Consider the following 20,862-nt stretch of genomic DNA (forward strand, 5'->3'; position numbering starts at 1 on the left):
TAAAGTTGCAGTGTGTAGGGATACCCTGAGATGCCAGCTTTGGGTGTTAAGAGAAACATAGGTTAGAGTATGGCTGGAGCCCAGTGAGCAACAGGGAGAAAGTTGGGAGATGAGATAAAAAGTGGATCAAGGCCAGATGATGCAGGATCTTACAAGTTAAGAACAAAAGGGAGTCAAAGTAGGGTGGAGAAATAATAACATTTGCTCTGTAGAAAGTCCACTCTGACTTCAGTGTAATAAAACAGATAAGGAAAGAGCAAGCCTGGAAGTAGGACGAGCAGTTGGCAGGCTGCTGCAGTGAATCAGCTGAGCAATGATGGTGGCTCAAATTAGAGTGATGACAGGAATAAACAGAAATAGTAATTCTGGAGAAAGATGTCAGATCGAATAGATGTAGCTTCATTGTTTTCCCTCCTGAAATTGTTGAAAATACAAATGGGTTCATTTGGTATTTTTAAGCGTAAGTTCATAAAGATGAAGAGAAGGGGAGCGGCTACTACGGCAACATTTTGGAAGGCCCCCCAAAAATGGACAAGTACTAGATGATTTAGAAAACCAGTAATGGGAAAACTCCAAGGCAACTTGATTGGCACCATACAATCACCAAAAGTTACAGGACCTGATAACCGCAGGCACCTCTGGCAGTGGCAGTGAAGGGGAAGAGAGAAGTCCTATAATCAGGAGGATCGATTAAAACTGTTTAAGAAGCAGTTAGGTCCCCTTCCCTGCTTGAGTGACTGGACTTCTGACCATCCCCCTTCTAGGAAAAAGACTGTAATTTTTCCCTTCTGGAGAGAGTAAAACAAGAGGAAGATTAAGCAAATATGTACATACTGAATAATAAAACAATTACTCTCACAACCCCAGCCCAATTGCTCTACTCAGCTCCAAGAACACTAACTGCCTGGTCTGCAATATCTAGGCAGGAAATTCGAAGAATCTTGTTTGGGTCTTGTGACCAAAAGATCTGGAGATACTGAAATCAGGGTTTCTCAATAAGACAGACCAGCCAGATCACCCCATGATTAAGCTCACAATCATCAAGCCCCAGAACACAACTTCTACTACCCCAAGTACTTCTTCGCCACTTGCTTTGGGCTTTCGGCCTCATTCAGCTCGAAATGAACTCCAACTGCTTCTGCTCCAATTGGTGGCTCTTGCATCTGCACTGGTGGCTCTTGCACCTGCACTGGCTCCTGCAAATGAAGAGTACAAATGCACTTCCTGCAATTAGAGTTGCTGCCCCTGTTGGCCCATGTGTTGTGCCGGGTGTGCCCAGGACTGCATCTGCAGAGGGGCATCGGACAAGTGCAGCTGCTGAGCCTGATGTGGGGAAAGCCAGCTCCCGAATGGAAATAAAGCAACATGTACAAACTTACATTTTTAAATTTTTTCCTACTATGATGACCCACTTGATACATTCCTGTTTCTATGAAAGATTTATCTGACAGCGTTTCTGGTCCAAAGTCCGTGTACTCAACGCTTCAAAAGGCCAAAATGCAAAACGTCCGAGTTTGGAGTAAGGAAAGATTTATTGATTGAGAAGGCGCCAAACAAAGTAGGAGATCTAGTGGTACTTCAAGTTCATTGTAAGAAAGTACAGAGTTCAGGTTTCTTTTATGTCAAGGGAAGGGGAAATGGGAGAAGCAAGAGGTGACTGACCACTGCAGACATCTGAGCACCAGCAGGGGACCAAGGAAGATTGTGCTAGTTGATGTGAGTCCAGTCATGAGGTCCCTGCATATCTTTGATAAACAATCTTTTTTTTTTTTTTTTTTACCTCCTTCTCTTATCTCCTCTGGAGAGGCACCTACCTTCTGGTAAGGGACTGTTTTTGTGTAACTCAAGTCACAAGCAGAATTCCTCTATTAGCATGGCTATATGCAAGCCTAAGCAGAAGCTATTAGCCTGAAGGGCCTGGGAATAAAGCAGGCTTGAACAAGATGGAGTCAGAGAGGCCAAGCATTTCACTCTGTTTCAACAATTAACTCACACAAACACACACACAAAAAGGCCCATTTATATGCTCTGAGCTCCCAATCACCTTCTTAGTCTCCACACTTTAAACATGATCATCACAGTTGAGAAGATCCTTTAACATGAGATCAAAACAAGAGAGCAAAACAAGACACACACAAAAGGAATAGGAAATGATAACTTAGAAAAAAACAGCCCACACAGGAAGACAAAAACATTAAAATGTCTACCAATGATATCTTCAGAGGGATAAGAGGATTGGCAACAAAGAAACAAGATCAGGGTGTTAATCAAAAAAAGAAATATTCAGGGAACAAAAAAGTCAATTCCCAAAAACTAAAGCAAAAAGACAAACATGGAAGCTAAGAGAGAAACCTAAGAAAATTACAGTGTTAGGCAAGGAAATCCCATATCTGAATATTAAGAGTTCTGCTAAGACAGAGAAATGCAAGGGAGGGAATCATCAAAGAAAAAATGTGTTTTTTTATTCCCAGAAATGAAGGATACAAGTTTCCAGATTAAAACGATTGAGTATTCAGCACAATAGTTAAAAACATACACACACCAGAACATGGAGACAGATTCCCCAAAGGTTCCAGAAGGATAAATCAGTCAAATGCAAATGAATTCAGCTCCCAAAATATTTACCTCTCAATTACACTTTCTGAGAAAGCATAAGGAGAAGATGCTCCACCAAAATAAAGGAATAAGCTAAGAGTCTATGTGGAAAGCAGAAACATGATATTGTTAAAGAAAAAGAAGCAGGCCCAAGGTGGGGTCACTTGCCCCCAGAACTGCAAACCAAGACTTAATTGCAGCTTCAGCCCCTCCCAGGAAAGTGACATTAAAACAATCAGTCTGGAATTTCCTGATCAACACTAATGAGGTAATCTGCCTGATAAGACCCCTGCAGTCCTTTCTCCAAAGGTAGGTGACCTTACCTGAAACAATCCTTTTCTTTTGCTAATAACTTGTCCCTCTTCCCGTCTATAAAAACCTTCCATTTTGTACAGCTCCCTGAAGCAGCTATTTACTAAATAGGCAGCTCAATTCATGAATCAATAAAGCTAATTATATCTTCACATTTACTACTTGGTTGAATTTTTGTTCTTTAACATATTTGGTGGCAGCAGTGGGATCTGAAGCAAGCTTCTGGAGGCACTCAAGGACAACAAGAAACACGAGCGTGGTATCCTGCAAATCCGTGGCATTCACTGTCTTTCTCGCCATCTTTGAGGGCTAAGTTCTTCAATGTTCTGAACTTTGCTCTCTTTGCATCGAGTTCCCAATCAAATTGGCTTTTCGGTCCAGGGCTTTTCAGCAGGTCAGCTTGAGCTGGCAGATGGTTCCATCCAGAACACAGGTCCCTATCCTGTGGTTCAATCCACAATTCCCCAGTTGTTTGCATTCCATTTCCTCAGTTGCAGTCCGCAGTCTATACGTATTTCTGTTTTCTTCGTCTTAAGGCTTGGAACACTTTTCCCTCATTTTTCCCCTAGCTAACTCTGATTTATCTTTTAAGTCCTAGTGTAAATGTCACATTTTCAGGAAATCCCTGAAGGACCTTCCCCCTTACCCTACAATCCTCCTTCACTATAATAGCTGGCACTGTTCATTCTTCTTATAGTATTTCACTTTTTCTTGTCCGGCACCTATCAGGGTTGTAAATGAAAAACTATTTATTAATAAGTCTCTCACTGGACTATACATTCCACGAGGGCAAGGATGGTCTCTTTTTTCACCCCAGTATTTCCAATGCCCTCAGTAATTACTTGTAGACAGGGTTATTTAATGCTCTCCTAAAAAATACCGACTGGAGGTACAGTGGTGGTACTGGTGGTGGGGGAAAACAAAAATCTTGCCATAAAGATGTACCCTCATGGACCCTCCCCTGGCCTTTAAAATTTTTACAACTATGTATTAACAGTATCAAAATGTCTTGCCTAGAAATATTAGAGTGAAATTATTGACATTATAAAATAATTATATTTCATAAGGATCACAGTGTCTCTTTAGGTAAAATCTCAGCAATAGTTTATTAATCACTAAAGACAGAGGAAGAAATCCAAAGCTGAAGTGTTCCCGCTCACTGCTGAATTGGTATCCAGCTGCAATTTCATATAAAGCAAATTTGAAATTATTTAAAAGCATTTTTCATATTGTACATTTATAACTGACCCATGAACAATGCGGGTATTAGGGGTGCCAACCCCCACGCAGTTGAAAATCAACCAGTAACTTTTGACACCCCAAAACTTGTTATTCCTGGGTATACACAGGGGATTGGTCCCAGGACCCTGCTCACCCCCTATTAAAATCCACATACTCAAGTCCCTTATATAAAATGACATAAAACAATGCATAACAGTTGGCCCTCTGCCTTTGCAGACTCCCAACCAGAATGAAAATGCTGTTTTCAATTGCAATTGGTTGAACCCAGGGATGCAATACCCTGGGATAGCAAGGGCCGACTTCTGAAAAAAAATCCGAGTCTAAGTGAACCCGTGGAAGCAGTTCAAACTCCTGTTGTTCAAAGGTCAATTGTAATGTGCATCTTTAGTCACAAAGCTGAAATATGGGATTTCTCCATTTAACACCAAGGACTTGGCAACCCTCTCTGCTAAATGAATGAGCAAAGTGGTGGTAATGCCCTGGATTTGCCAGCCAGTTTTCTCAGCTCATCCAACCTTACAAGAGCCAGATGTATACTCCAGTATGCCAATTAATGAGTTCACTATGAGAAACACAAATTACCCCCCCTTTGCCCTCAGGAGGGCTTGAGCTCTGAGTTCAGTTCTTGTTTTCCACCTCCCCACTTTCTGGACTCCACTCACATCCTCCTCCTGCTGTTAACAATGCCCTACATTCAGCTGAGGAGACCAGTTTTCTCAGATACATTCCAAGCCTGGGGAAAACATACTGTTTCTTTACTGAACTTAGATATTTTCCAAATTTCCTCATTAAATGGTTAGCACAGATTTGATGTTTTCTGAGTGCTGATGCCACCATCTTCCTTCTTTCGCAGGAAACTCGCCAAAGCTCCCTAGTTGATTCCAGCTTCCAGGCAGACACAGGTCAGGGTGTTTTCACAGGTACGAGCTTACCTCTCAATTAGGAACTAGTCCCTCCACCACAGTGCTTGATGTGACAGCAAAAGGAGCCTGGGGGGGGGGGGTGGGGGCAGGCGCCAGATAAAAGTGTTGCAACCGGCAAAGACACACACACACACCCCTCAAGAGGAGGTGGGCGGACACCAAAGGCAGCTTCACACGTTAATTGCCCGGAGATGACTTTGAGGTCTCTTTGGACTTGTGCTTTTGGACTACTGCGGTTTCCGACCTGAGCAAGGCCTCGCACTAGGAGTCAATAAACCGGACTTCGGGAGATTTCCCCTTTCACGTTAGCACAGGGTGTCAAACAGCCACACGTCACCCTCGGCCTGCGACGGCCGGTTCCACGCGCGACAGCACCCCGGAGGCCGCGCGCCCATCCTTTTGCCCGTCCCCAAGATGGCGGCGTGTGGCCGCCGCGTCGCGCCCGCCCCGCCCCGGCCCGCTCCGCCCCGATCGAGCCGGCCCGCCCCTCCTCCCCACCGCGGGGTCGCGCAGCGCGCTCCCGCCGCCCCTCCCGCGCGAGCTCCACCCAGGTCGCAGGCAGCGCGGTCGGCGGCGCCTATTTCCCGCCATTGTGCGAAGTGGAGCCCGGGGGTCTGCACGCGCAGCCTGTCGGTCTCCCGCAGTTCCTCGGCGGCCGCCCCCACCACAGCCGCGGTTTCCTGAGGTCGGGCGAACAGCTCCGCGAGGCTCGCTCTGCGTGGGAAGGCGCGGGCGAGGAGCTGCCAAGCCCCCGAGGAGGAGCCACGGCGCGGGACGCCGGGCCGCGTTGGCCCCGGCCCGTCGGCGAGATGCCCTGTGGGGAGGATTGGCTCAGCCACCCGCTTGGAATCGTGCAGGGCTTCTTCGGTGAGTGGCGGCGCCGGGGGCGGGCCGGGCGGGCCGCCGAGTTTGCCGAGCCGGGGGCCGGGCCCCGCCGCGCGGCCCCACGCGGGGCTACCTCGGGGGCTCGTGCGGCTGAGACTGCCAGTCAGGCCTGCGCCGATTGGCGCTGAGACCCCCCACCCCGCTTTTCGGGCCGCGCCGCAGGTGCCTCCCACCTGCCCGATTCACGATTCGGGAGCCGCCAAGGTTACGCGGCGAGGAGCCGGCGGCCGGCCGTGATTGACGGCCTGGCTCCCCTGCGTGGCTCCTCCGGGGGCCCGAGCCCCGCGTGCGGCAAGACTCGGAGAGGTCCTTGAACCTTCGGGAGGGCCCGCAGCGATGGGGTGAAGGAAAAGCACTTTGCCTATGGGAAGCCTGCAGGATATTTCAAAACTTCCGGTGTGTCGGGGGAGTGCTCGCTCGCTCGCAGCAGAAGTTGGCTCTAACTACTATTACACACATCCTCTCTTTTCGAAATAAGATATAGTGTAACAGCTGAATTTTTCTGTTAGGGTGACTTTAAAACCTGGCTAGTGTACATCTCCTCTTGTGCCACAGCTAGCCAGAAATGTTGAGCTTACTCAGCTGAGTTCCTACATAGAAAGAGCTAAGAATGCTGCAAACAAGCTTAGTAAATTTCAGTTGCAGTTGTTACTGTTATGCTACTTTTCCTGTTAAGGGGACACAAAGGAAATTTTAGGTTTGTTTGCGATTAAGTGGGCATTTTTTTTTTTTTTAAGTGGGCATTTTGACACCTCTCTCACGTCTTTTTGCAATTAGTGGTGGAGGCAAATCCAACCAGAAATCACGGTGTGTGTGTAAGATCCGTGGCACCTGCCTTGACTGTAGAGTGCCCTTGCTCATTTAAAACATCGTGGGATATTGGTAAGAACGCCTAATAAGCTAAATAGTCCCAACAGCCAAAACTGATGGCATAAAATGTATGTATTTCTTATAGGAGGGACTCAGCAACCCCTATTTTCCCTATAATCTGAACTAGTTACCTGGTTTCCCAGGCTGAAACCAGAGGCAACAAATTAGAAGGCCCAGACATTCGGATTGTAGCCAGAGAACGCTAACAACCTGATCAAGAAGAAATAAATTATGTATATATTTTTTTAAAAAGCCAAAAAAAATCTTTGTATATCCATCAAGAGTACTTTGAGGAAGGAACAAATATTCCTCCACTAAATCCTAGTAATTTATGTTCATAATGAATATTGAAACCCATAATTGATGTCCAAAATAATGGCCTCAAAATGTGAAGATTAAAGTGTACAGTTTTCAAGGGTGTAGCTGCATAGATACTTTATAGGAAAAATCATTCAAAAGTAAAAAGCTTTGGTGCTTAAAAGGTGAAGTTCCAGGCAGCCGGATGGCTCAGTTGGTAGAGCACGAGCTCTGAACAACAGGGTTGCTAGTTCGATTCCCACATGGACCGGTGAGTTTTGCCCTCCACAACTAGATCGAAGGACAACGACTTGGAGCTGAAGGGTCCTGGAGAAACACACCCCAATATTCCCCAATAAAAAAAAAAGGTGAAGTTCCAGTTACTGATACTTATGAAATTTATTTATGAGAAACACCCCATCCCCTAGTTGTGCTGGATAAATGAAATGATTTTATATTTGGTATAGATTTGAATGTATTTGTGTCAGATTTTGTTTCCCAAAGGACACATCTCATCATAGTACAGGAAGGGTATAATTTGGATATAAAATACTGGCTTTACAGAAAGTTGTAAGTTTTGTGAATTGTGGGGATCTGGACCTCCTGGACCTTGTTGATGTGTCCCATTCTCACCGCCCCTCCAAGAATGTCTTGTTCCCATATCGGTTGGGTCTTACAGAGAAGAAACTAATACTGTCTTGTAGTCATGATTTTTTGTAGAAGCTGTTCTGAAGTATGTTATATTTTTTGCTGCATTTTCCTATCACTGAATTTATTGAATACCTTTATAAAGCACCACGGGTATGTTTGCATGAGGAGTCAGTTAAACTTGTACACTCTTTTTGGTTTCCTAGGAAATTGTTGTTTGTATTTTTTTAAAAACTTTTTATTTAAGTGTGTTTTTCCAGGACCCATCAGCTCCAAGTCAAGTAGTTGTTTCAATCTAGTTGTGGAGGGTGCAGCTCACAGTGGCCCATGCGGGGATCGAACCAGCAACCTTTTTGTTAAGAGCACTGTGTTCTAACCAACTGAGCTAACCGGCCGCCCAGTAGGAAATTGTTTTAAATCCATTTTTCCCCCAGATAGAAAAGGAATACATGTCGGTTGTGGTTTCTGAGGCCTTTCTTGGTTCCCTGCCTAGCTCTCAGACATCATCACATTTCACCTCTTAAATCCTCTTTCAGTTCTCACTTTGAACCTTATCTCTAGGCCTTCTGCATCAGCTGGTTCCCCACTCCCATTCCACTTTCACTTACCTGGCTGAGTCTTACTCTTACTTTGGGAACTAAGTTAGGTGTTCCTATTCCATGTTACTCCAGGATCCTGTGTGTCCTGGAAATGATGAACATGTAAAGTGCGTTGTTGAAATTCCTTGTTTCTTGGGTTTCTTTGCTGGATTTTGGGAATTCTTCGTCTGTATCTGCCTTATTCATCGGTATATCCTCATTGCCTACAATACGCCTTGTAATCAGAAGTGTTGAGTGAACATTTGCTGAACAGAGGCTGTGGAAAAAACTGATTAACCAATCACAAATGGTATAAAGTGGGATGGGTACTGAGACTACAAATCTCAAACTTAGGACAATCCTGGCAGACCTTACATTGATTCAGAGAATTCATGATCATACCCCATATGACTTATTTTCACATACAAATCCTAATTCTTTCTTCTTGGTTCAGATAAGAAACTTTGAAATTCTGTGAGTGACCAATCATAATTATATGAGTCATAATTTATCTTTGTGATCCAATCTATGTTTTGAATTTGTATCTGCCGTATTACAATTGTTCATATGTAAATTTTTTCTGCCTTCCTAAAATGCCTTTAAGGTTTTCATTCTAGTTTCTAAAAGATTTTATATACAGGACATTGAGGACCAAAGGCCTAAATGAAGATTTAGGAATACTTTAGTTCAGCAGATCCCTGTTGGGCGCTGTTCTGTACATAATGCTAACGAGTCAGTCCTCACCGTGAGTGCTCATTGAGTGAGCCATATCAAATTGCTTCCCTTGAGCAAAGGCAGGAATCTTAAAAAAAAAAAAAAGTTTTGTACACTTCTTTAATCATTTTTTTAAAAGAAAATTTCTTTGCTTGAATTGATTAATAACTTGAATTAATAACTGCTGTTAATTTCAGAAGTAGGAATGCTTATCAGCTCTTAATTTGCTTTACTATTTTCTCTTTAGATTTTTTGTTGGGTCATGATCATTATTTTTCGTTATACTCAAGGTACTTAGGTTGTATCAAACAGAACTAGAACCAGAGTATCTCATGCAAAAAAGAGTAGTGGTGTGTAGAGGAGGGCAGGGAGGAGTATTTTCTAGCATTTTAGAGAATTTAAAGCTGTTAAGAAAATTGGCTAAAAGTCAGTCTGCTTTTTTATTGTCACCATGATTCTAAACAGACAATTCACCCCCTTTTGTCTGTGCCCACCTCGGGGACAGACAAGTAGGTCACTGAAAAAAAAGGAATTTGTTGTAAGGCTATAGAACCCAAAGGCAGGCAGGGTGGCTTGGTATTCTAAGAGACTACTGAGTGGATAAGAAACTTCGGAAAGATAGCAGGAATCCAAGCAACTTCATCTGTCTCTACTCCACAGCTCCCAAATGCACTTGTTCTCAGTTCCAGCCCACACCAGTTAGCGTTTTCCACTTAATCCCAAATTCTAGGGTTAGAGAATCTGATTAGCTCAGCATGGAGTCAGGAATCCACTTATGAGCCTAGTCAGCTATTGCCAGGGCAGAGTTATGTAGGACCGTCACCACTACTGAGGCCCACACCTCAACAACGGTGGGCAAGTTCTCAGAGAAGAGAACTTGGGCAACTGTGGCAAAAGGGATAAAGATGTATGAGTATATATGAATTTTTAAATTATTAAATACTACTTGCACATGGTTAGGAAAAAACAGCATGAAGAGTAAGAGTATGCTCATTCCCCACTGAAGTAACCACCTTTAACCTTTTGCTTCTTGTGTTTTTTTCTTTTAAAGTTTTTTCATTGAAATGTAACTTATATGACATAAAATTGACCATTTTTAAATGTACTATTAATTCATTGGTTTTTAGTATATTCACAATGGTATGCAATCATCACCACTCTCATTTCCATCTCCCCAAAAAGGAACCTTACACCTATTAGGAGTCACTCCCACTTGCCCCCTACCCCATTTTCTGACCATTACTAATCTACTTCTGTTTATGATTTACCTGTTCTGGACGTTTCATATAAATGGATTCCTACAACATGTGGACTTTTTTGCCTGGCTTCTTTCACTTAGCGTAATATTTTCAAGGTTTAGCTATGTTGTGCATGTATCAGCACTGCATTCCTTTTTGTGACTGAAAATAATATTCCGTTGTGTGGATGTACCACATTTTCTTCATTCATTCAACCATGGGTGGATGCATGTTTCTACTTTCTGGCTATTGTAAGGAATGCTGCTGTAAATATTTGTGTACAGTTTTTGTGTGAGTGAGTGAGTGACTGTGTGTGTGTGTGTGTGTGTGTGTGTGTGTGTGTGTTTTCAGTTCTCTTGGGAATATACCTAGGAGTGGGATTGCTGGGTCGTATAATAATTTTATATTTAATTTTTTGAGGACTGCCAGATTGTTTTCCAAAGTGGCTGCGCCCATTTACATTTCCATCAGCAATATATGAGGTTTCCAGTTTCTTACATCTTCTCCAACACATGTTATTTTTTGTTTTATAGTTATAGCCATCCTAGTGGGTGTGAAGTGGTATCTCGAGGTTTTGATTTGCATTTCCTAATTAATGATAATAGCATCTTTTAGTATGTATATCGACTGTATATCTTGTCTGGAGAAATGTCCATTCAAATCTGCAAAATTTTTAATTGGGTTTTTTTGTTGTTATAAGAATTATTTTTTAAATCTTTTTTTTTATTTTTTAAATTTTATTGGGGAATTTTGGGGAACAGTGTGTTTCTCCAGGGCCCATAAGCTCCAAGTCCAAATCCAGTCGCCGTTTTCAATCTTCAGTTGCAGTGGGCACAGCCCACCATCCCGGCAACCTTGTTGAGAGTTCGCGCTCTAACCAACAGCCATCCAGCCGCCCCTCCGGAAGCTCAAGCTCAGCGGCAGCTCGTTGTCTTCAATCTAGTTGTGGAGCTCACTGGCGCATGTGGGAATCGAACTGTCAACCCTGTTGTTGAGCCATCTGGCCACCCCAAGAATTCTTTATATTAATATATTCTGCATACTAGATTAGACCCTTATCAGATACGTGATTTGCAAATATTTTCTCCCATTCTGTGGATTGTCTTTTCACTTTCTTGATAGTGTCTTTTGAAGCAAGTGTTTAATTTTGATTATGTCCAATTCACATATTTTTCCTTTGGTGGCATATAGTGCCATATTTAAGAATCCCATTGTCTAATGCCAGGTCACAAAGATTTACACTATGTTCTTTCTAAGAGTTTTGTAGTTTTAGGTCTTTGATCCATTTTGAATTAATTTTTCTACGTGATAGGAGGTGGGGATCCAAATTCATTCTTTTGCATGTGAATACTCAGTTGTCCCAGCATCATTTGTTTTTGGTTTGTTTTGTACATTTACCAGTTGGTTATGGAAGCTATCATAAAGTATCTAGATGAACAGCCAGATGAAGAAGAGTACATAGGGTGAGGTCTGGAAGGGTCCCTCATGCAGGAGCTTCTGTCTCCAGGGAACTGGGATGTGCTACCGTTCCAGCATGTGGATACATCCACCAACCCAGACGCTCCCCAGCACCACTTGTTGAAAAGACTGTTCTTTCCCCCACTGAATGGTTTTGACACCTTTGTCCAGAAAATCAATTGATCATAGATGTGCATTCCATTGATCTATTTGTTTAACCTTATGCTAGTACCAGGTTCTCTTGAAAACTGTAGCTATGTAATAAGTTTTGAAATCGGGAAGTGTGAGTCTTCCAACTTTGTTCCTTTTCAAGATAGTTTTAGCTCTTCGTATTCCCTTGCATTTCCATATGAATTTAGAATCAGATTGTCCATCTCTGAAAAAAAAGGCAGTTAGCATTTTGATAAAGAGTGCATTGAATCTGTTGTGCTTTTAATTCTTTTGACAATAGAGAATAGTTAAGATTAGAGACACTAGAGCCATACTGCTTAACTCCTGGACCATACACAGGGTATTTTGGCTCCCTTTTTTTTACTACAGAATTATTTTCAGTAATAATCATGAGTTGCAGCTATACACAATGCTGAAGTTATTACATATTTCAAAATTGATGAAGACATCATTGCTTTCATCACCTTGTCCCTTCCATTTTAGAATTTTTGTTGTTGAGTTCTGCTGTGTTGATGTCGCTTCATGTTGGCATGGGTATCACATCTCAGATTTGGATAATTTTGTTTTAATTGTATATCGTTCTTTGAATTAAGAATAACTTCCCAAGTTCCTGCAGGATGAAAGTGCTCAATTCTTTACTCAGTAGTATTTATAGCTACTTAATAGTTTGGATTTTGGTCTTTTGGTTATAGTTTGATATAATATTTTATATAAACAATTACCTGGTAACTAATAAGTGAATTGTAATAAAACTATAATAAGTGCCAAAGATAAGTTAGCAGTTACCAAATCCTATCACTGATGTTACTAACGCATTTTCTTGATTGATCCTTTAGTTTTAAAGCAAATAACAGTTTAAGAAGAATACATTTCAATATTACAGATAGTATTCAAATTCGGTATTTCATGTTCAAAGTATTTCATGTATGAGCTAAAATGTGCACCTACTACACCTCTCATTTCACACTGTTTCACTATTTTAAATATTAAAAACAAACTCCAAGTTGTCTGAGAAAATAGAATTGAAGTAACACAACTTCTGTTTCTTCATCATTACAAGCACTGTTGTTTACTTCAATCTCGTGTCTCCGAGTTAGAGTACCATGGGGTTAGGGAACACTAACTGTGCCTCAGGCAAGTTTCAACTGCTCTGGACCACTTAGAGCTTTACTGTTCAACTGCACATAGCTGTGTCTGTTGGGAGCTAATTATGTAACTGGGGATTCTCTGAATTAATTTACACATAGAATGCAATATTTATTAAAGGGTAAGTAGTAAAAATGTGCTAATTTGACACTTCCATGTATATTAAAACTCAGAAGTAACAACAATTGTTTAGGATTTAGACCAACAAAAGATTTTCCAAGGAAGAGTATTTTTATCACTGATGTTATTTAGAATTGCAAATGAATGGTGACAATAAACGCAGACTGACTTTTAGTTGGTTTTGTTATTTTTAAGTTCTCTCCTTATTGCTGGCACGGAGGGCACACCACTCCTACCAATTTTTTACTAGACCACTGCTTGGCCCCTCTTCCTAACTTTTGAGTGTGAACATGTCAAATTAATTAACCTTTTTTTACCACAATTTCATTACCTATAAAATGGGAATAAGAGATTCCATAGGGAATCTCATAGGGATTAAATGAGAAAATGAATACAAAGTACTTAGAATGGTACCTGACATAGTCTTAAGAGTTCATGAAACTTTAGCTATTACTATTACTTCGTTATAATTTACAATCATCATTCTAAAAGTATATATTTTACCTCCATTTGAGTCTCTTTTCTCCTTAGCTATTACTTCGTTATAATTTACAATCATCATTCTAAAAATATGTATTTTACCTCCATTTGAGTCTCTTTTCTCCCATCCTGGTTTTTGAAGACTATTTTTTTAGAGCTCTTTTAGATTGACAGCAAAATTAAGCCAAAGGTACAGTGGTTTCCCAATTACCTCCTCACCCCCAAATATGCATAGCTTCCCCCATTATCAACATCCCCACCAGAATGATACATTTGTCACAGTTGATGAACCTACATTGACACATCCTTGTCACCCAAAGTTTATGGTTTACATTAGTTCATTCTTGGTGTTGTACATTCTGTGGCTTTGGACAAGTGTATAAAACATGTACCCATCATCATAAGAGAAGCCGTAAATGTAAATGCACCCAACAGCTGAGTTTCAAAATACATGAAGTAATAACTGACAGAACTGAAAGGAGAAATAAACAAATCTCTAGCCATAATTGGAGATTTTACTGTTCATCTCTTAGTACTCTGTCTACTAGAGTAGATAGAAGATCAGCAACGATAGAGAAGAACTGTACAGCACCATTACCAAGTGGAACTGACATTTGTGGAACACTCTACCCAACAACAGCAGAGTAGACTGTCCTCAAGTGCACATGGATCATTCAGCAAGATAAACCACCGCCTGGGTCATAAAGCTAATATTAACAAACTCAAGAATTGAAATCCTCAAGTATGTTCTCTGACCATTATAAAATTAGATTAGAAATAAGTAACAGAAAGATGACAAGAAAATTCAAACTTGTGGAAATAACACTTCTAAGCAATCCATGGAACAAAAAAAAGTCTCAGGGAAATTAAAAAATATTTTGAACTATATGACAATAAAAACACATCAAAATTTGTGGGATACAGCCAAAGATGTGCTAAGAGGCATTAAGTGCATTTAGTAGAAGAAAAAGAGGTCTCAAATTAATCATTTAAGCTTCTATCTTATGAAACTAGAAATGAAGAGAAAAACAAACCCAAGTCAAACAGGAGAAAGGAACTAATAAAGAGCAGAAGTAAATCAAACTGAAAACAGAAGTAAAACAGAGAAAATCAATGAAACCCAAAGCTTTTTTTTTTTAAATGAAAAAGATCGATAAAATACATGAGTCTATCGCCAGACTAGCAAGGAAAACAAAAAGGAAGACACAAATTACCAGTATCAGAAATGAAGGGGGATAGCAACATAGAGTGGATAATATAAAAATCAGCTCTAATATAAAAAAGGATAATATAAAATCAGCTCTATGAATATAAATTTAACATCTTAAGTGACACAGACCAATTCCTCAAAAAACAGCATTCATTTCCTATTTCTGCTGTAGCAAATCACAAATTTAGTGGCTTAAAACAATATAAATATATTATCTTACATTTTTGGAGGCCAGAATGATGCGTGTCTCACTTGGATAAAATCAATTTGTCAACAGGACTGTGTTCCTTTCTGGAGGTTCTATAGGAGAATCTATTTCCTTGTCATTTTCTAGCTTCTAGAGTCCGCCAGCATTTCGTGGCTTGTGGCCCCCTTCCATCTTCAAAGCCAGCAGCAGCAGGGCGAGTTCTTTTCACATCTTCTTACTCTGACTTCTTCTGTTGCCATCTTCCACATGTAAGGACCCTTGTGATTACATTGGACCCTCCCAGACAATCTCCTGTTTTAAGGTCATGTGATTATCAACTTTAATTCTACCTTCTACCTAAACTTTCCTTTGCCATGTAAGATAATATACTCACAGGTTCTGGGGATTTTGCTGTGGACACCTTTGGGTGTGCCATTATTCTGCCTACCACAACCACATACTTTCCAGACTCACCCGCAGCCTCTATTCTAGTTTTTGTTTCTATGACTTTGCCTATTTTAGGTACCTTAGATAAGTGGAATTATATAATATTCTTCTGCGTCTGGATTATTTCACTTAGCATCATGTTTTTAAGGTTCATCCCTGTTGCCCTAATTGTTTTTGACAAAAGTACAAAAGGCAATTCAATGGAAAAAGATACTCTTGAACAAAGATGTTGAAACAACTAGACATTTATATGCAAAAGTAGGAATTTTAACCCATAAATCTCATATCTTATACAAAAATTAACTCAAAATGGGTCTAAGTATAAAAACTAAAACTTTTAGAAGTAAACAGAACTTTGCGACCTAGTGTTTCGCAGTGAGTTCTTAGGGATGCACCAAAGGCAGCGCATACAATGAAACTTTGATAACTGGGCATCATCAAAATTAAACACTTTTGTTCTACAAAAGATATTTATTAAGAGAATGAAAAAATGAGCGTAGACTTGGAGAACATATTTGAAAAAATCATAGATCGAGGACTTGTATCCAGACTTGTAAAGAAAACACAATGGTAATTAAACAACCCAGTTTTTTAACGGGGCAAAAGTTTTAAATAGACACTTCACCAGTTCAACATCGTTAGCCACAAGGGAAGTGCAGACTCAAACTGATGAGATACTACACACGTATTAGAACAACTAAAATTGAAAAACAAAAAAAAAAATGGTGACAATACCAAGTACTGGCAAGGATGCAAACAGCTGGATCTCTTAACATTGCTGCTGAAAATGCAAAATGGTACAGCCAATCTGGAAAACAGAATCTTAATCACATACCCAACTGTCCCATTCCTAGGTTTTTACCTAGAGAAATGAAGGCTTATATTCACACAAAAACTGATACATAAATGTGGGTTGTTTTATTCATAATTATCAAAATGTAGAGATAATCTAAGTGTCAACAGGTGATTGGAGAAACAGATTGTGGTTCAGCTATACAGTGGAATACTACTCAGCAATCAAAAAAGATTGGGGTACCCAAGGCCACCCCTGCCCTTAGAGATTCACTAGAAGGACTTGTGTGATTCAGTGTAGCTGTACTCATTGCCAAGGTTTATTACAGCAGCATAGTGAGGATACACAGCTGGATGCTAAGGGAGAAAGACACAGTTGGAATCTGGAGCAGTCCATGTGTAGGCTTTCTTATGCTCTCTCCCATGGGAGAGTTCATAGACTCAGTATTGTTAAAATGTCCGTTCTCCTCAGATTAATCTCCAGACTCAACACAATCAAAGTTTCAGCAGACTTTACATAGAAGTTGACAGGTCTACTTTCAAAATTATGTAGATATGTTGATAGAGGATTAGAATAATCAAGACAAACTTTAAGCACTTAACTACCTGATTTTAAGACTTACTATCAAGCTATAGTGATTAAGACAGTATGGTATTGGCGTAAGGATAGACAAATAGATCAAAGAAACATAATAGAGAATCTAGAAATAGACTGACAAAATCAGTGAGTTGATTTTTGACAAAAGTGCAAAAGCAATTTAGTGCTAGGAAGTCTTTAATTAAATAATGCTGGAACAAGTGTAATCTTTTTTGGGGGAAAAATGATACAGATTACAGACCTAAATATGAAATATAAAACATAGGATATATTTATGACCTTGGGGTTATTAACCATTAAAGATAAATTGGACTTCATCAAAATGAAAAACTTCTCTTCAAAAGACACCATTAAGAATGTCAAGAGGAAAGCTACAGAGAAAATGTTTGTCCTACATGGGTCTCACAAAAGACATACATCTAGAAGACACAAAGAATTAGTACCTCAGTTCTGACCCCTTAAACTAAAGCAAGATTAAGTGCACTGGTGCTCAAATTCAGATGGCCAAGAATTCATAGGAAATAGAATAGAGTGGTATGTATGTGCTAAACAGGACTCATGGTTGCAAATGACCTAGCTTGGTCCTACTTAAACCTAAAAAGACGAATACATGTCTCAGCCACAGAATTCATGAGTGGGCTAGTGTGTTGGCTCAATTACAGCAAGTAGTTAAACTATGTGTCCAGGAATCTGCCTCCCTGTTTTCCTCTGGGATGGCTTGGTTTTCAGGTACCTTCCAGGCACTTAGTGCTCCAACTTGAATTTCTGGTCGTGCTCTTCACCTAGATACTATGCCAGTCCTGTGTACTCTGCCAGTCCTATGCCAGTCAGCATGTTTCCGTCCTACTTCTCCACCTGGCTTACATTCTACCTCCTTCGGAGGCCCTCTTGGAGATTCTTGGACTTGCATTAGTTGTTGCTTTGGGCTGTTATCCTGTCTACTTATAGATTATCTTTGCTTTAAGTTCTTTCATCTCCAAGTATCCTTGTAGAACCTGGCATAGTGCTGGGCACACAGCAGGCTTCATAAATAATGGGTAGTTGGTGCGTGCTTGATTTTTTTTTTTTTTTGACTTACTGCAGTCCTTTAATTGTCCACCAGGTCCAGATAGTTGTAAGCTGGCCTTTACTTGAGAATATCGTATTTGTATACATGTAAGTTACGTAGAAAGAACTTACCACTTCCTAGTCATTCTGATGAAGCTCCATCGCTTGTCACTCATGTTTCTCACACAAAAGCAGTCAGAACAGCGTTGGGGTGGCAGTCACAGCTGCATATACGTCTTTTCTTTCAACCATTTTGTCTAGAAACAAAAATACCCTTTTTTTTTTTTTAAATCCAGTAGTTTATTGACACTTATCTGGTAGACCAGTTTTTCTCAAACTTCAGTGTGCACCGGAATCACTTAGAGGGTGTTTTAAAACACAAATTGCTAGGTGTCACCTCCAGAGTTTCTGATTCCGTAGGTGTGGGATGGGCCGAAAAATCTGTACTTTTAACAACTACTGGGGGGTGACGGGGGCGGTGCTAATGCTAGCGGTCAGGGAAGCAGGCTTTGAGGACCAGTTGACTGGAAGATTTAAACCTTGTTGCACATCAGGATCACCTAGAATTTCCACCCCCTTCCTTTTTCAGAACAAGCCTTTGCTCAGTTAAGTAAAAGTGTTTGGAAGCCTTGCTCAAGTAGGGTGTTAGCAGTATTTTATGAGTATTTCGATCAATTGAGTCTGTAACAAATACAGACAAAATTCTTTCACTTCATATCTCCATAGCATCTGTGTGATGAATATAAATGGTGGAAGTATTGGCCAGCGATGTGGTTTGGTGGTTCTAGTTCCCGAAAATAGGTATTCCTGATTCTGTTGCTCGTTCACTCTGAAGTCTTAGCCAGTTCCCCTACGTTTTCAGAGGCTTAGTTTTTTTTTTTTTAATATCTTTAACATGACATTAAAAATATCTTTCTCATCACAGTCATCACTGCAAGAATCATCAACGGATGCTAAGTCTAGATGAGGGGGTAAGTTCCATGACAATTATTTGCATTGTCGTGAAGTGTTTCCCACAGGTAACTTATTAATTGCAAATAACTGTACAGTGGAGAAACAAAGTCACTTTGACTGGGTTATCAAATTTAACATCTTCAATGAGGGGAAGATGAACATCTTGTCTCTAGATGATTCTATTACAAGGACACAGCATCACTTATGTAGTAGTCTGACTGATAACGCATAACTGCAACAGATCATAAGGAAACATCAGAGAAACCCGAAATGAGGAGCATCCTATTTTTTTAGGGCCTCTGTTCTTAAATACGAATGTCATAAAAGATAAAGATTGAGGAAGTGTTCCCGATTAACAGACATTAAAGATACATGATAGCTAAAAGCAGTGTGTCGTGCTAGACAGGGTCCTGTACTGAAGGGGGAAAAGTGCAATAAAGGATAGTTTTGGGTCAAATGACAAATTGGAATGTGGGTGGTAGATTAGATAAAAAGTATTGTATCAATTTTGAAATTCCCGAGGTTGATATTCTGTGGTCATGTGAGATACTCTCTTTATTCTTAGGAAACACACATTGAACAACTTAAAGGTAGTAAAAATATATGTTGTGTGTAACTTAATCTCAAATGGGTCAGAAAATTATATATGAGAGCGAGTGATGCAGCAAATGGAGCAAAGAAAGATACAGGTGTCCTTTGTACTATTCATGCGACTCTGGAAAATTTATTCCAAAAAATAAATAAATAAATAAATACACCTCTGCTCAGGGTAGTTGTAAAGATTAAAAAAAAATCTATAAAAACCGTTTCCAAAAAGCAGTGTGCTTTTCAAATGAGGGTTTGTGTGCTGCTCTGTCTACGGCGCCGCGTCTCCTTCTGTGGGCATTGCGAGCCCCTGAGAACCCCGGGGTCAGCATCGCCCTGATGTGTAAGATGCAGCCGGCCAGTGGGCGGCTTCTCGAGTGTTCTGTGCAGAGCTTCACGTGCGTGTGTGACTCAGCTGAACACAATCTATTGTTACATATTGTACCTTTACCTTTGAAAAGTGTATTTGTCTTTCAGCCCAAAATGGAGTTAATCCTGACTGGGAGAAGAAAGTAATTGAATATTTTAAGGAAAAGCTGAAGGAAAATAATGCTCCTAAATGGGTAAGTTTATTGCTGTTTGTGGAGGGAGAGGGTTGGACCAACTTCCAGGTTCTCAGTAGAGTAGTAATCCACATAAAATTTTAAAATACATAAATTAATGTGTACTGCCTTCTGCGTTAAGTGCTGTTAAGTGCATATGTAGTCAAAGATTTTGGTCTCTCGCAAAGTTCAATTCAAGCAATTAAGTGTTTCTGTATTGATGCCTGTAGGTGGCAGTAACTGACCACGCTACTTTTCCAAGACAGAAAAAACACCAGTAGTTGCAAGAGCTTTGATTATTACCTTCATTTAAAAACAATTGGCATGTTCTCGTTTTAAGAGAAGAGCTCAACAAAGTAAATGGCCTTTCCCCTACTTGAAAACTGTTCTGAAGGAAAAGCATCCTCTTAACATTATACTCAAATGTCTTTATATAAATTTGCAAGAACTCAGAAGTACTTCTGTCCAGCAATTATGTTATGTTGACTATTGAGATTATTGGCTTCCTAATAGGGCTGAATTTTGTGCGTGTGTTGCAGTTTGAGTCTGGACATACAGTCTATGCATGTGTATGAGCTTCATGTTTTATAGACAGAATATCTTTATTAACTTGACTGCTTGCTTTCCTTGCAGGTGCCATCACTGAATGAGGTTCCCCTTCATTATTTGAAACCTAACAGTTTTGTGAAGTTTCGATGCATGATTCAGGATATGTTTGACCCTGAGTTTTACATGGCAGTTTATGAAACGGTTAACCGAAACACAAAAGCACGTGTATGTATTACTTTTTTCCATGGACTTTCTGTTTATAATTAGTGGTTTT

At 40.4% G+C, this 20,862-nt stretch overlaps 1 protein-coding gene across 2 annotated transcripts in view; it reads left to right on the plus strand.

Moving 5' to 3' along the window:
• Nucleotides 1-5,574: 5,574 nt before the first annotated feature.
• Nucleotides 5,575-20,862, plus strand: part of MCMBP (minichromosome maintenance complex binding protein) — a 37,089-nt gene continuing 21,801 nt past the window's right edge. For both annotated transcript variants that reach the window (XM_033130654.1, XM_033130653.1), the window contains exons 1-3: nucleotides 5,575-5,939; nucleotides 19,975-20,060; nucleotides 20,673-20,813. In XM_033130654.1, the coding sequence (XP_032986545.1) occupies nucleotides 5,882-5,939; nucleotides 19,975-20,060; nucleotides 20,673-20,813 (285 nt within the window). In that variant the 5' untranslated portion in view covers nucleotides 5,575-5,881. The remainder of the gene's footprint in view (nucleotides 5,940-19,974; nucleotides 20,061-20,672; nucleotides 20,814-20,862) is intronic.

This window comes from Rhinolophus ferrumequinum, chromosome 16, assembly GCF_004115265.2.
Source record: "Rhinolophus ferrumequinum isolate MPI-CBG mRhiFer1 chromosome 16, mRhiFer1_v1.p, whole genome shotgun sequence".
In the NCBI taxonomy this organism is placed as follows: Eukaryota; Metazoa; Chordata; class Mammalia; order Chiroptera; family Rhinolophidae; genus Rhinolophus; species Rhinolophus ferrumequinum.